This window comes from Ruditapes philippinarum, unplaced genomic scaffold (assembly GCF_026571515.1).
Source record: "Ruditapes philippinarum isolate M1 unplaced genomic scaffold, ASM2657151v2 ctg3872_1_1_1_1, whole genome shotgun sequence".
NCBI classification, from domain to species: Eukaryota; Metazoa; Mollusca; class Bivalvia; order Venerida; family Veneridae; genus Ruditapes; species Ruditapes philippinarum.
Window position 1 is genome coordinate 56043 of NW_026862018.1, and position 16224 is coordinate 72266.

A 16224-nucleotide genomic window follows, 5' to 3' on the forward strand; every position below is an offset into this window, starting at 1 on the left:
GGGAAGAAGAACGACGCGAAGTAATCACAGCAGGGCACATTTCACTTTGTGAGACCGGGTGACACTGGAAGTACAGAAGGCTTCACAGAAGATGATTTGGGACGGCGGCAAGGATGGATTGTGTCGATCTAGAAGAGCTTGGTGTTCCCCGGTATGTCGCGACCATGAGCAGACATTGTAGTGGTGGTCGAGACAGGGAGAAGCTCGTTGTCATCGAGTTGAAGTATTGGTGAGACGTAGAATGTGGAGGGCTATGCGAGGCGCGGCAAGTTCAACTGAATACTTGAGCAGTGGCGGACTAAAAGAGGTTGGCGGACTTGGTATTCGCATCGGAAGTAGGGCGTAGAGGGTTGTGGGCAATTGGTTGTATGATTGATGAAAGCTGTGGAAACATGGCAGAGACAGGCCGGGCATCCCGGCTGAGTAGGTGCTGAGCGGGGTCCTAGCTGCTTGTGGGTCGACGCGAGAGACAAGCTGGTGCGATCAACTAGACGTAAGAAGAGTGGGCCACCGCATTCAGATGTACTTGGATAGGGCGAAAATCTGGGCGTGAACCAAGATGACGATGGAGGTGCAGTGAGAACTAGACTATAAGAAGGTGCGTTTAAGACTGTATTATCCACACATAAAGCCGATATTTTTTTTTATTTTTGTCCTTTTTTTCAAAAGATTCTTTACTCGTACAATAGCTTATTTTTTGTTAAAAAGAAAACACATTTAGTGTAGAAAACACAATAAATGGTGTTGAACATAAAATATGACAATGCCTCCAGATTTTCATCGGATATAATTTTGATTTAAACAAATTCTAACAGAACAAGACATATATACATTTAAAAAAATGGATTTAAAAAAATAAAGTTCTTTTTTCATTTTGTGTTGCCACGTAATTACCTGCTGACAAATGGTTAAATATTGTCTGGTGATAATAATATTTCAACGGATTATATGATGTCACGTATTTTTATGATTTCACATAGTTATATATGGTGGCGTGATTTAATGTTGATACGTGATAATATGCTGTTATGTGATAATGTCACCAATCCGGTAACTGACAATGTCAATGTCTTACAGCAGATTACAGTCGTAGATAAGATTCTAAAGTTCACACCATTTCTGATGCAAAAACAAACCTTTATAATTACAAAAAAATATCTTTTGAGTACATCATTCCGAACTTTCGGAAATACAGAGATGTTATTTTGATTACTTGTCTTATTTCCTTCGTATCATCATTGATGACGTTCTCAATGCATATAGTTTATCAAACCCATAATGCCAGTGTCCACAAAAATCATCCAAGGCACCGGGAAATTCACATATTGTACCTGGTGCCACATATAATCCATTTAGATTGACACGAGTACAAGAATTATACCACCAGGCTCCATGTCCCTCTACAGCGCAGTTCCTATCTGATGACATGTCGAGATCACGGTCATTAGTTGAAAATGACATTTGATTATTAAAAGCAAATCGTTTTCCTGCATAGGAATAAAAAGACATCATTAATTAGTTCTGACACTGTCATTGTTACATTGCGTCAAGACAGTTTGCATGTTTGGACATGCTCAAAATTTCATAAATCCCCACAATCATACAAAACACCTCATTCGGTTCATCACGGAATGTTATACAATTATAATAATACGTATTTATACATTATGACAAAGCAGGTCCAATATCAGATCAGTAGAATCACAAGTATTTGCAATCATAGACCAGGTTAATTAGTCAGCGACTGAATGTAGAACGTTATGATAAGTTTCATATTATGCACATATACATGTACTGCTTTCTTCACAAATACATTAATATTTTATATCAGGCAAAATATAGCAAATTTTCAAACATGAATTGGTTCTGCTATAAATAAGATAGGAATTACCAATCTGTCTTTTGTTTTTGTAATATGTTTTCTTTTATTTGTTTAAACATGTATAATTTAAGTCACAGTATACCTCAGAAACAATAAATTAGAAAAGAATAATGGTTACAAAACATGTTAGATGATTGTATTCTGACGAAAGTAGCGATAAATGTGAAATTATTTGTCATAGACGTAGACACAAAATATTCAGATGAAACAGATGGTTCATGTTGTCAGTCAATGACTCGTGTTTTGAAAAAAAAAAGCTTTTGAGAAACAAAAATAAAAAACAATGTGTCTTTATAACTGTATAATATACATAACATGACGACTCAAATAGCCGTGAGAGATTCTGTTTACGAGTCTAAATTTGTCTATGAAAAAATTGAATTTGTTTTTGCTCATACTGTAACTGCTGTCAACGCTTGCTTTTAATTGGTTTTAGGGCTGTTGTGCTTTTATTTAGCTTATTCAATAAAAATTAAATTAACAAAATATGTTAAAAAGGAAGACAAAAGCTGTAATATCAGCATAAATATTTCACCTGTCAAACCTGTGCATGACCCAATGTTTAGTTTATAATTATTTCCTTCTGTTAATTTAAAGTCTTGACAAGTTTCATGTCCTGTTGTACTATCATTTCTTGCCATGTCAAGACGAATCTCTGTAGAACCTTGTTCAGCTAGTTCTTTTATATACTGTAAACCTGCGGAAATATACCAAATGTAAATATAAATATTTAAAATTTTTCCAAGATCTTAAGTAGAATTCAGTCTTCACCCTTCATACCCCAAAATAACAAACCGTTACAATCATAATAACATTGCGTTCTATTTATAGACATTTAAACCCACTGGGTTGACTAATGCATTAAACTTCAACAGATATAGCTTATCATTACACTTCAACAACTTAATATGTGTATAAATACACTTCAACAACTTAATATGTTTATCAATACACTTAAACAACTTAATATGTTTATCAATACACTTAAACAACTTAATATGTTTATCAATACACTTCAACAATTTATATATTAAGCAATGCATTCCGGTTAATAAGAAATATTCTTAGTGTATCCACTTATAAAACAATTTGTTTACTGTAAGCAAACTATTTGTTCCATGTTAAAGAAATCTATCTTCATGTTACGTTTGCAACAAAGGGTGTTTTATTTAATTGCGGTGTTGTTGTACCTTATGTACTACCCAATAACGTTTTGTTTTAAAATGCCAATGCTGCAAGGAATAAAATATTTTTTTATACCTAGCCACAACTCTCCATCAACGTTCCCAAAGCCTTTCTCATATTCTGTAAAGTTGCGATAAAAGTCCACTGACCCGTCCATTCGCCTATGAAATATCTAGAAGAAACGCAAACAAGTTGAGCTCTTACGAATTATGTACATAACTATTGCTTTAAATATTAAACTCAATTTGTTTAACGTAAGTCTTATATAGCTAAGGCCTGCAGGTCAATTGATAGAACGGACTAAAATGCTTATTCTTAAATTTGCAATTTGGAATGAACCTTTTCTACTTCTAATCATTAACCTGCCCTATAACAATTGACTCATTGACTCCAACGTCAAATACGTGGTTGTAAAAATTACTTCAAGCTTTACAGTAGATGTTGAAATTATATTTTGATAATTTCGCAATGAGATGATAAAATATAATTTACCCAACACCGGACTATATTTGAATGCGGATGAAAAGAATGTATCATACGTTATTGGAAATATCGGCAGATATATACTCTTTCCATAGTGTATTTATACGGGAATTAAAGTCTGTGTAATTTTACAGAGAAAGTATGCCTGAATATTGGAGTAAAATGAAATTTGATATTGGCATCTATTTCGTATCATTTGACTGGTTGTTCATACTGCACAACAGAACAGCACATCATGATTTAAATAAATGTTAAAATGGAAATGTTTTTAGAATCTATAGTAAATATATTTCAACAATTTATTACGTGAGTATGTGAACCAGGAAAGAACAATTTGCTTATCAAACATATAAGAATCAACATACCGTCCAACCGCCGCCATCTGTTTTCATGTCACAATTCACAGTCAGAATCTTACCAGATGTCCAAAGTTCTATCTCATATTGTCCACTTTTCGCCTCAGGAAACTCATCAAGGACTTTTTTACAATCACTTGGTACTACGCAAAGAACAAAAAAAGTATTTGTGTCAGGAATGAATGATTCACCAAATAATATCATAAATTGTGTAAATAAAAACGAAAAAAGTGACGTTTATCTTTTATATACGTGTGTCATACTGTTTGCACATAGTTGGTAAATCTTACCATGTCTAAGATCTTTGATGACGTAATACGATATGTATAAAAGGTCTGATCTTAGAATTTTATGCGCAATTAGTCAAAGGCTTTTAAGCATAAAGTTCCTTATTTTTCATGACATTTTCCTTTCCAGAATATTAACTAAATGTATTTAGTAAATGTGCAATGCATGATGCAACTTTGCTCTAAAAGTATACATACATGTAAATTAATGTAATGTCTTCAAAGACTATTATAATTGTCTCAAAGACATTATCCACTATATCCTCTATTTTTCTGTTTATATACAATAACATTAAGATAATAAAAAGCGCATTTATTTTCAGCCAAAGTAAATGTTTTGAAGCCATCTCGCCAGTATGGCAACTTTTATTCTAGTCATGGCTAATTTAGATGAAGTATTAAGACAAGAAAAGAACAGCAATATTTAAATACGTTACATTTACATGTTGCAAGCTGCCATTTTCCTGAAGCCTCACATTTCACCTCTTGTTGACTAGGAACATAACCAATGTCACATTTTACTAGAGCTACGTCGAGGAACTTGTTTGCGACAGGCGCACTAATCTGTACTTTACCATTTTCAATTTTCTGATCAAAAGCACACACTGGAAAAAAAAAAAATAATAATAATAATAAGGTATTGTCTAAACAATAGTAAATACTTTACAAATAAAAAAGACCCATTTCTGAATGATCATCGATTCACGTGCAAATTGTGATAAAGTATACTACGCTAAATGAATAATGTTTTTGATTTTTTCTATTATTTTGTTATTGCTTCGTTTTTTTATCTTATTTGTTTAATTTAAGAGACTTCACTGAAGTTTAATGACATAACCTGACTGGAAATAATTTTTCGAGATTAATTTCTGTTTGATCTAGGTCTAGATTTATAACTTGTGTGCAAAATTTCAGAATAATCGCTTACTTCTATTTTCTATAATGATTATTGCAATTGTGAAAACGACCCAAAACAAGACTGAAAAGCGTTGCAATGCTTTTCACTCAAGTCAGGCTAAGAATAGCACAAAAATACGAGTTTTACCTTATTTCTGATTATAATTGTTAACTATTATTTGTATGTCTTTCTGTTTTAAGTGTTCCAGTTGATCTACATAAGAAATTCAAATTTTATGGTTTTTTTTAGACTTTTGGACATCAGTGTAGTTCCTTTAATACGCAAACGTATCAGAAGGGCGGATTAAAAAAAAATCTTGAAAAATTATCCAACATTTTATTCAAAAACAAATAAAAGTGTAAAAATAATGTTAAAATAGAAGTTTTTACATACTTATGTCTTTGCACACATGTGAAGCACCATTTTGGTAACATCTTTGGTTCGCTTTACACGGCCTTGAGCTACAACTTCCAACCATTGCCTGTAAACAGAAAAAAACAATATAAAAATATAAGTTACATTCATTAATTGCTTTGTTAAATTTCAAGAACTATTAAAATGCATATTTTCTAAAAGAGACACACTTTTGTAAGCGCTTTGATTTTATATTAGAGGCAATGAGTGAAAGAGAAACTTTCTAAATAATATTCTTTGCACAATAAAATGTTAGACATGAAAACCTGTAAATAATATTCATATGTTACGATAACGATAATTCTTCAAATAGAATTCAAATGTAAGAATTACTATTTCCCTGTAGTTATTTTTTTTCATTTCCGTTTCCAAAAGTTACACATACATGTATTATTCCAGTGAAGAAATTGAGATACTTGCGCTTGGCCATTCGCTGATATCAGAGAAAATAGAGCCTCTTTTTGTTTCAAACTCCAATGGATCAACGGACGCCTGGTCAACATCGTTTAATTTACACACGTGCTCGTTTCTGTCAAAGTCGAACGATTTACAGACGGACATTGACATACAGGTTCGCGCACAATCGTGATGGTTTTTATCATTAACTTCTAACACAGAATGACCAATCAAGGCTTTATTAAGATTGTCCTTGCTTATTTCAAATGAACTGCATTTGTTTGAGTAAACTGTTCCGAATAGGACAGCGTTAATTATTATAATTCCAGCAGTCAAAACCATTGTATCAAAAGTAAAATATTTTTTGTTATTTGCAACAGCTATATAAAATGAAATCAAACAACGACCGTATCTAAAACACAGAAATGTCCCGTCTTTATGGTATGGTACATATGTGCTATATATACGGGTAAAGCTGGTTAACAGCAAATGTATAAAGCATGTCCTTGTTATTGATCTTTGGTGAATCGTCCAATTAGAAAAAAGTCACTTGTTTCATCTGTTTATAATTCAATAATTGCATAACAACAAAGTATTTGCTTTTGTTTACATATCCAGAACTTTCGCAAACTAATTTATCTTGAAGCATTGATATACGGCCGTGCATAAAATCTAAAAACCGGTGTATCGATGTAGTTTGACACCCACTTATGACAATCAGTCATTACATTTAAAACAATATTGACTCCCCTTTGAGTATCATTTTAAAATATTATGACCTCCCCACACAATAAATAACCCCAACATAGTAGCCATTAGGTACGTTAACGAGATGTCAATTAAGAATTTGTTTTAAAAAATAAATCGGGCAAAATATCTTAAGATTGCTCAACAGAATGCATACCTTATAAGGTAAATTTGATTCTAGAGCTAACTATGGTTCATACACAACAACAACAACAGTGACGACGACAACAAAAGCAACACCAACGATGGCGGCGGCTACGACAACAATCTAAATTTAACATGAATTCACTTTAAATATAATTTCGGGATAATTACATAGAGGATATTTGTTTGTTTGTGTGTAAGATGAAATTTTATTTCATCGAGTGGGCTTTAAAAACAATATTCTCACGAGTGGCGTAGTTCACGAGATGAAATAAAATTACATCTTACACAACACAAACAAACAAATTTTCTTTTTATTTTATGCTTAAAATCAAGTTAAAACAAATTTCCATAATATTAACGTAAATATCAAAATCGGTTTTCCCCATTGAGAGCCCCATTAAGTCGGAATTTCTCAAAAACCAGATGTCTTGAGCCTAAAAAACAGTCCGACAATCAACGTTATATGGCGGTGATATTTTTCATTTTATTAAAAAAATATGAATGATCGCTTGTTCCTTGTTCTAATAATAAAAACAAACAAAAATTCTTGTAGGAAAAAAAGTCCAACCATCCATCCATATTTCTGTAACTTACTGCGAATTTATATTAGACCTGGATTTGTTAAATGTAAGCGGCAGCCATTTTTTAAAGTTGTGTATTTCACGGTGGAAAATAATTGTGTTTTGATTCAGAGAGATATCATTTGGATTTGTTAGTCATACACCTTTTTAAAAGAAAGAAAACTTATTTGAGGATTGTAACAGACAAAAAATAAGTATTGACAGATGTGAAAACATTCAATAAAGCAGCTATGGAAATGGAAACTTGGAAGCTGGCTGAGGAAACGCTGGGTTGTTTTACTTATTCTACGAGGATGGCTGTCATTGCTTTTCAATGTTTTATAAAGCATACGGCAGTAATTGCTTGTAGGATACTTTAATATGCCCAAATGTCAACAAGAGCAGTTTTGCATGTGGAAGGAATGTATTTTTCAGACTGTAAAAATGAAACAAAAAATTTAGAGACGAAATTTGGTGATTGGAATTTGAATGAATAGAAGTAAGTTTTCTTCTTTTTATTACTTTTGACATTTAAGTTATTTATCAATTTCAGCTTTGCTTTTTCTTTAAACAGCCTGATATTGTCAGAATTGTCAGCAAAAATAAAATTGAGGTACCACATGGGGAAAATCTTATAAAAGTAGTTTCGTCATTGAAAAGTGTGAAATTATATTTTGATAATTTTCACTGTGAAATTATCAAATATAATTATATAATTTTCACGGATAATCAGTAATCCACTGAAAAGCATAAAATAAAAAATGTTATTCCATTTTGGAAACGGCAACCTACCGGAAGTTAATATTGATTCTGTGTCTATTGCTATCTATTTTGTATTTCCTGAATAATTTGCATAAAAAGGTAATTATTTTGACTGTAAATTGTACAGTATACCTAAATCGGTCAAAATTAATCGCCCTTTATGATAAATTCATCAAACGATCATGAACGCGCTAAAACGTCCCATTTCGGGAAAAGTACTTTTGCAAAATAACGTATTGGGTTGATGGTAATCGGCAATGAATTCGGAATGGGAACCAAAATGTTACAGATAACTTGTAAACCTATGAAAGACCGGTTCGGACATTTCAACTTCATAAATTCCCTAAGATTTAATATCTTAATTAGCTCCAGCAGGTGAGAAGGTTTGGACCTCTGGATATACTTTAAGTCTGTAACACCCGAGATAAGTCAAAATCATATTTTCTGTTTCGGCGCCAAATGATCTAAATGTAATTTGTGCGCTGCAAAACCAAACCTAACATAAAAAGTGTTAAATATCACATCTATATATTTAAGATGCTTTACCTCATGCGTTGATCTATATACTTAAACGTCGGAGTCAAAGGGGACAAACAAACAATTTATGTTGCTGGGCAAGTTCGATCTATATACCTAAGGCGTCAAACTTAGGTTGCCGATAATGTTCAGAAAGTCGTGTTGATCTATAGAGTCAAAGGGGTAAACAATTAAGGTTGCTGGTCATGTTCGGAAATATATCTGTCGATACTTAAAGCTAGAGATCGGAGTCATTTAAACGATCGTTAACTTCCTGAATTCGTGTATTTGAAATGTCCCCATCGGTCTTTCATAATTCTATTTGATATTTCATACATGTTAAGCAGTATAATATGTCATTTATATCACATGTTGATGACAAACCACTGAATTCCTTTTGCTACGGATAAACAATTTTCTGTTGGTTAAATCTTCTTCAACATTATATGTTCTGACATGCGGTAAAATGAAACTTACTTTATGGTTCAAAGCCTTCCATTCAGGTGTCGGTTTTCATATAAAAACAAACATTAAATTTAGAAGAGTTTTAAGGTCCATTATGCCCCCAAAGGCTTTCATTCCTGTTTCACAAAAGCTTTTTCTAAATTTTAAGTATCTTGATTCAGTTCAAAAGTTACTTATTTGCTGGAAGATTAACTTCTTAATACGATCTTTTACTTCTTTTGCTCGTTGCCAATTGGTAAAATTATTATAACTTTGTATGGAAGTCAAAATGTTACTTATTTTATATTTCGCTACATTAATAACACATTAGTGCATAATTATCAGAATTAATTTTGTTAGCTTTGAAGCATGTTTCATGCTCTAAACCCTTAATTAAAACATTATTCCACATATGTTTGGCCTCTCAAAAGAATTAGAAGGAAAAAAAGATTTTTAAAGCTTTATATGTATCTAATCATCTTTTGTATTTTACCCATCAACGGTCCATATGTTTCCGTTAATTTCTTTCGTTAATTTCCGTAGGTAAAGTACTTTTCACATCATGTTCGTACATTGTTGAGTAAGCGACACTTTTTAAGACTTTTATTGTTACGTATATCACTTTTAGTATACATGTATAACAGAGGGTACGTTGCATAAGAAAGAATACGTGAAATAGAATATCTGTCGAAAGATGTAAAAGATTCGACTACATTTATTTGATAAAGCATGCCTGCACAGCTACAATTGCAATGTTACGTTATGAACTTATGAGTTGATACTTTAGAGCAAACGTGAAACTTCCGTGTTGTACACTGTGCGGCGCTTTCAATTTAGTGAAAATATTAAAAGTAGTTTCTGATTTTGTTTTCACACAAATTTTGTCACAATATTTTTTAGATGAAGATTTTCTATGGCCGACTTCAAATCACGTGTCCTGTATCATTGTAGGTTCGAATCCCCCAGGGTGTTTTGCTTTTGTTTTCATGCGAGGGAGCTATTTAGCAAGCTTATTGAATGTTGATGGCTTAACTCAGCTAGTCCACAAGTGCTTGAAACAATGCACAAAGGAGTACCTAAGATTCCAGGAATGAATCTCTATCTGACAGTGCCAGTCGGCTTTGAACTCTAACAAAACAAAACATAACAAACTTCTTTTCTTGGTGATGATAAAGTATATCGTTCAGCTTCCTACCCTCAAAATGGTTTCAATCTTTACATAAAACATTTCAATTAAAATAAATGTATATTCATTGTAAAGTATACTATAAATTTTTAATTTTTATAACGTTTCAATTGGACGTCATTAGCCTTCCGACGTGATTGGCATGAATAATGCGTTCCATGATATGCTTTGATAGCTAATTAATCTTCTCGTACGAAAAGACAATTTAGATTTGAATTATTTATATTGACATTCTAAGTCATCAAAATTGTTTTATTTTAAATGAAATGAATATGTGTATAAATATTTTCAGCGTTTTAAATTGATGTCGTAGAACATGTGACGTAAAAGATGTTTTCTGAATATTCTTTTGATAAATTTAATTGCCTTGAGTTGGTACCATATTGAAAAATGAATTATTAATAACAACAATATCAACTAATTTCAATTATTTTGAATGTTTTTTTTTCCTACAGAAATGATAGAAATGGCTTTATGGCAGGCACGTGCCGCCCCTAGCCTGTAAAAATAATGAATGAGGAAGATCAAGAATAGAAAAAAATAGAGAAAAAAAGAAATTCAGTTTCCACTCAATATATTGAGTTTGCCTTGGTCTATTGACACAAAATTCCATGTTTTCAAATTTCCTAGGCCTCGTTTTGAATGTTTACATTTGTCAACACTTATCCTCAAATAGTTTTCTTTCTTTTAAAAAGATGTATGACTAACAAATCCAAATGATATCCCTCTGAATCAAACACAATTATTTTCCTCCCGTGAAAAACATAATTTTTTAAAAATGGCGGCGGCTTACATTTCACAGAGACAGGTCTTTTATAAATACGCAGTAAGTAATAGAAATAAGGATGGATGGTTTGACTTTTACTCCTACTAGAATTGTTGTTTTTTTTATTAAAACAAGCGATCGTTCATATTATTTGAATAAAATGAATAATATCATCGCCATTTAACGTTGATTGTCGAACTTATTTTTTCAGCCCAAGACTTCTAGTATTTTATGAGAAATTCGACTAAATGAGGCTACCAGTGGGAAAAACAGATTTAAATATTAAAGTTAATATTAAGGAAAGTTCATTTAAAATTGTTTTTAAGCATAAAATAAAAAGAAAATTTGTTTGTTTGTTGTGAAAGATGTAATTTTATTTCATCTCGTGAGAATACTGTTCGATGAAATAAAATTTCATCTTATACACACACAGAAAAAATATCCTCTCTATATTCGGTGTACCTGAGACATTTCCCAATATACTGTGTCATATTACACTTAATTTAGCAGATAAAACATAATTGAAACCATTTTAACGAGGTAACGCCGAATTCGTGAATGAAACACAGAATCAACGGCGGTTATCTCATTAAAAGTAGCTAAATCTTATTTTACCAGCTTGTAGTTTGACAAATGTCTAAGGTACACAGAATATGAAAAAATCAAGTTAAAACTTTAAATGTGTTAAATGTATATATTCATTTGACGAAACACAAAAGTCACCTACAAAACGGTAATGAGGTTGTCTTTCACACGATGATCAAAGAAAGTAAACAAAGTCCTGAAAAAAATGCAATGCTGGTTTAAGTATAATGTCGAAGCGTCCGTATGCGCTAATTCATTTCTTTAAAGATTTAGAATAAAATATTTTGGTTCGTTTATTTACTGTGTTATTCGTTTTGGCAATAGCGTTGCACAGATTTGGCGTTACTTTTATGTTAATTGCACATTCCTGCGTTACTAGATATGCACGATGTTTAAGGCCATGTCAGGTGACTTAAAGTAGTCATTCTGCACTTCTTTCCCGCCAAGAATAAATCGGCCAATATCGTAATAAATCGGTCATTTTCAAAGGGTTATTTTTTCACAATCTTCGGTTTTCAATAACTTTTAACCCATTATAACCGGACCAGAATTTAGTACATATCGATAAAGGATGAGTGATTATAAATAATCTAATACCCAAGATGTTGAAAAAGTAACATTGCGGATCGGGAAGTAACCAATCTGCTACGCTATTGGAATTGTTTTGACTTGACGTTAGGGAAAGTATTACAATAAGACTACCTTAATACCGGATGTGGTAACCTTTAATCTCGCAAGGTTGAAAGAGTATGTCATATAAATATGTTTAAACGCATTGAAAGAAACTCATTTTTACTTGTTCTAACTTCATGAAATTGAGCGTATGGAGAAGTTTTGGAATAACTAAAACACCACACGCTGAAACACCAACTTTGAGTATTTAAAAAAAATTCTATGGAGCGCAAATTTTACTATCTAAAACGGTATTTTATAACTAAAACGAACGCGTAACTATAATTCATACATTTGGCAAATAAAATGTGTCAACTACAGTTACGGTAAAAATGATATAAAAAAACAATACTTTAGTGGCGTTCCTTTATATGACAAGGTTAAAAAGAACGGCTCGTGGATTATTGTCAATGAAAATTGGAACTATTTAACATTGAAAACATTCACGCCATGATGTGAACTCTAAAGACAATTTTCTGTGTGTTTTTTATTTTTATTTGGTTTGTTTGTTTGTTTTAAATGGATGTTGCTTAAGTTTTGTTAAAGTTGAAAACTATTTTAACTGAAATAACTTAATTTGATATCATAATAAATCAGAGGGACCTATATGTCAGATCCCTTGGCGCGTCGCATATTTTCTTTAATACAACAACAACAACAACATTTATTAAGCATTAAACACCTGAAAGCTGCATATAGCCAATATTTACAATCATATACTGATGTGAACTTGAAATGAAGCTAAACAAAAAACAAAACATACAGAATAGTCAGAGAAGTATACTCGATATCATCCATCTTTTAATTTCTTAAATTGTTCGCAAAGTATATATATTTGGCAACTCTGTCAACTGTACTTTTTTGGTGCTCTGACATAATCTTTTCAAATTTAAAAATACTTGGCCAATGGCAATAAAATCTTTTAAAGTATTTATGTCTTAGATGTCTGTATTTAGGGCAAACTAATAAAAAATGGTATTCATCTTCTAATTTATGCATGGTACAATTATTACATAATCTATTTATTCTATCTATGTTGTTTATACCTTCCAATTTCGATATGTAGACTATGAGATGAAGTTCTAAACCTACATAATGCGATTCTGAAACGTTTATCGGTTATAAAGTTTAAATAATTTTCAAAAACAAAGTCGTGCTTAAATAGCGCGTATGATGTAAGTCGACTTGAATTATTTATACTTGTATACCATTCTTGTTTGTATATATCAAGGATACGCTGTTTAATGGACTGAAAATTTACACTTATATTTGCTTGACTTAACCATACATTTGTCATTCCTATTTCATCAAGTATTTGTTTAACATAACATGCCCAGTTAGAACCATTATAATTTTTTCGATTATCTGCATCTGACCGTAACATATTATATACACTAAAAACAGCACTATTTGTTGGTAGGTTTAAAATTTTATCCAGAATTTTATCATTATAAATTTTCTATGCACAAACATCGGGTATCGTCCTAGCTCCCCATATAAACATTCCCTGTTAGTTGATATTTTTACCCCTAAGACTTTTCTACAAAACTTGGTATGAATCATTTCAATATCTTTACCTTCATGATATCCCCAAACCTCCGCGCTATAATTTAAGATAGAACTTACAAGACTATCAAAAAGATTACATTTTTGGGACACTGGCAGTTCTAATTGATTGCATACAATAAAAAGATTGTGCAGTGAAAAAGACGAGTCTTTTCTGAGTTCGGTTCCAGATATTGTTCTTAAAAAAATATACCCCTAGATATTTAAATGATGTTACAAGTTCCAGCTTAATACTATTTAAATAAAAATCGTACGTTGAGCCCCTATTCCCTGTTTTGAAAATCATCGCTTTCGTTTTATTTGCATTTATTTTCAACGCCCATCTATTACAATATGTTTCTAAGTCATTTAGCATAAGTTGCAAAGATATCGGGTTTGTGGCAAAAAGTGCTGTATCGTCGGCAAACATGATAAGGAAAAACTGAATTTCATTAACACTAATTACTCCGTCTAAATTTGAGTTTATGTTTTCTTTTAGATCATTCACGAAAAATAAAAATAGCAAAGTGGAACTCGGGTCCCCCTGCTTCAATCCTACCCCCGATTCGAAAAAGTGGGACGTTGTCTTGTGACGCACACAAAATTTTACTGTTTCATACATAGATCTGATAGTTCTAACAAATCTGGAGCTAATGTTTTGTTGTAAGAGTTTGTTTAAAAGTAATACCCTATCTATTTTATCATAACATTTCTCAAAATCTATAAATAAACAAAAGAGCTTTTGACGCTCACTTAGTACTTTTGCAATTAACGAATGTAGAATAAAAATACAGTCTACTGTTGACTTGCCCTTTTGAAAGCCAAACTGGTAAGTGTTAATCTTTTCGTATTTTCTCGACCATTTTGTGAGTCGATTTAACAAGATTTGAGAATAAATTTTCCCCAAGATATTAATAAGGGTAATACCACTATAATTTTTTGGATCATCCGCATTTCCACTTTTGAAAACTGGGGTAATAATACCTTCGCCCCAAGTTTTCGGGTATTCAGCATTCATAAACATTCTGTTATATAATTTAAGTAGAAAAGAGCTAATGATATTAAATGAATTTTTAAATATTTCCGAGGGCAAATTATCGAGCCCGGGGCTCTTTCCATCATTTTGGGAAAATACGGCTTCCTTTAATTCTAGTAAAGAAATTTCTGAGTCTAACTCTGCATCATATTGTTCGGGTATGTTTAAATTGTTTAAACTTATATTTTCACCCCCAAATAAAGACTGAAAATGCTGGCCGAGATCATTTATGTTTAAATTTTCTGTCCGAGTATTTTGAGGCTTGTATTGCTTTTTTACATGTTTCCAAAATTGTTTTGGCTTAGATTTTGCGATATTTGCTATATTCCTACCCTCGTTTATCTTAAATTTTTTCTTTTCCCGGAATTTAACTTTATTGTATTCATTTTTTAAATCAAAATAAATATTTCGCAATCGCATATCATTTTTATTTTTTACAAACTGATTTCTTGCTTTTGTGAATTTTTTCCTTGCTTCGTAACACGCTGCATTAAACCATTTTTTTCTATCGTGATTTAGATACTGCGTTTTTTTGTTATTCGATGTGTGTTGATATTGTTTGCTAAATACTGAAAATGCCGTGTCTTGTATTAAAGTAGTGAATTGACTTACTGAATTGTCAATACCGTTAGTCTCTATGTTTTCGCATAATAACTGAATCACACTTTGTTGCCCGGCTAGACGCTCCGTAAATACTTGACTTTTAGTCTCGTCCCAAATAACACGTTTATTCTCGTGCGCACTGTCGGGTTTTAAACAGGTTTTAGTTGAAATGTCCAATACTATTTTAACGGGTGTATGATCGGAAAACTCGTTCGGTGGAAGGATTTCGAAATCTGAGATGATATCAAAATCATTGATATTTGAGATTAAGTAATCAACGACGCTATAACCGTTTCTGTTGTAGAAAGTATAATTTTTTCTATATTCGCATCTTTCTTTAACCTACCATTAGCGATTAACATATTTGAAGATTTACATAAACTTAATAATCTCGTACCGTTAGCATCTGTCACGTGATCTTTACTTACACGCGGTTGTACGTGGGTCAAATTTGACAGCTGATCGCTGTCAATATACCTATCAAAACATAAATAATCAATTTGGTTTGATGTTCGGCTACTAAAATCGCCATTTAGGAAGATTTTGCTAATTATTTCGATATTTTTCAATGCCTATCTCTATGGTTTCAAAAATATCAATTTCCTGCCTATTAATCACTTTTGAACTATTTGGCGGAATATATACACTACAAATATAAATATCGTCTACTGTATTAAAATGCGATTTAAGTAATTTTATCCATACAATACCACATGATAGTTTCTCTTCGATCCTAATCTTATTATTTAAATAC

At 31.9% G+C, this 16224-nt stretch overlaps 1 protein-coding gene across 1 annotated transcript; it reads right to left on the reverse strand.

Moving 5' to 3' along the window:
• Positions 1–637: 637 nt before the first annotated feature.
• Positions 638–4110, reverse strand: LOC132717678 (ficolin-1-like). The gene is made up of 4 exons (XM_060701211.1): positions 3916–4110; positions 3143–3239; positions 2418–2579; positions 638–1487 (listed from the first exon to the last, which is right to left on the reverse strand). Exons 1-4 carry the CDS (start codon positions 4108–4110, stop codon positions 1219–1221), a joined length of 723 nt encoding a protein of 240 aa, XP_060557194.1. The 3' UTR covers positions 638–1218.
• Positions 4111–16224: the final 12114 nt, after the last annotated feature.

What these genes read in the sequence shown, in the direction of transcription:
- LOC132717678 (XM_060701211.1), bottom strand. Translation starts at nt 4,110, where the DNA reads ATGATATTATTTGGTGAATCATTCATTCCTGACACAAATACTTTTTTT. An exon ending in CAGATGGCGGCGGTTGGACG is followed by an intron (nt 3,240 to 3,915) that starts GTATGTTGATTC and finishes CGTTTCTTCTAG; the next exon opens with ATATTTCATAGGCGAATGGA. An exon ending in TGATGGAGAGTTGTGGCTAG is followed by an intron (nt 2,580 to 3,142) that starts GTATAAAAAAAT and finishes ATATTTCCGCAG; the next exon opens with GTTTACAGTATATAAAAGAA.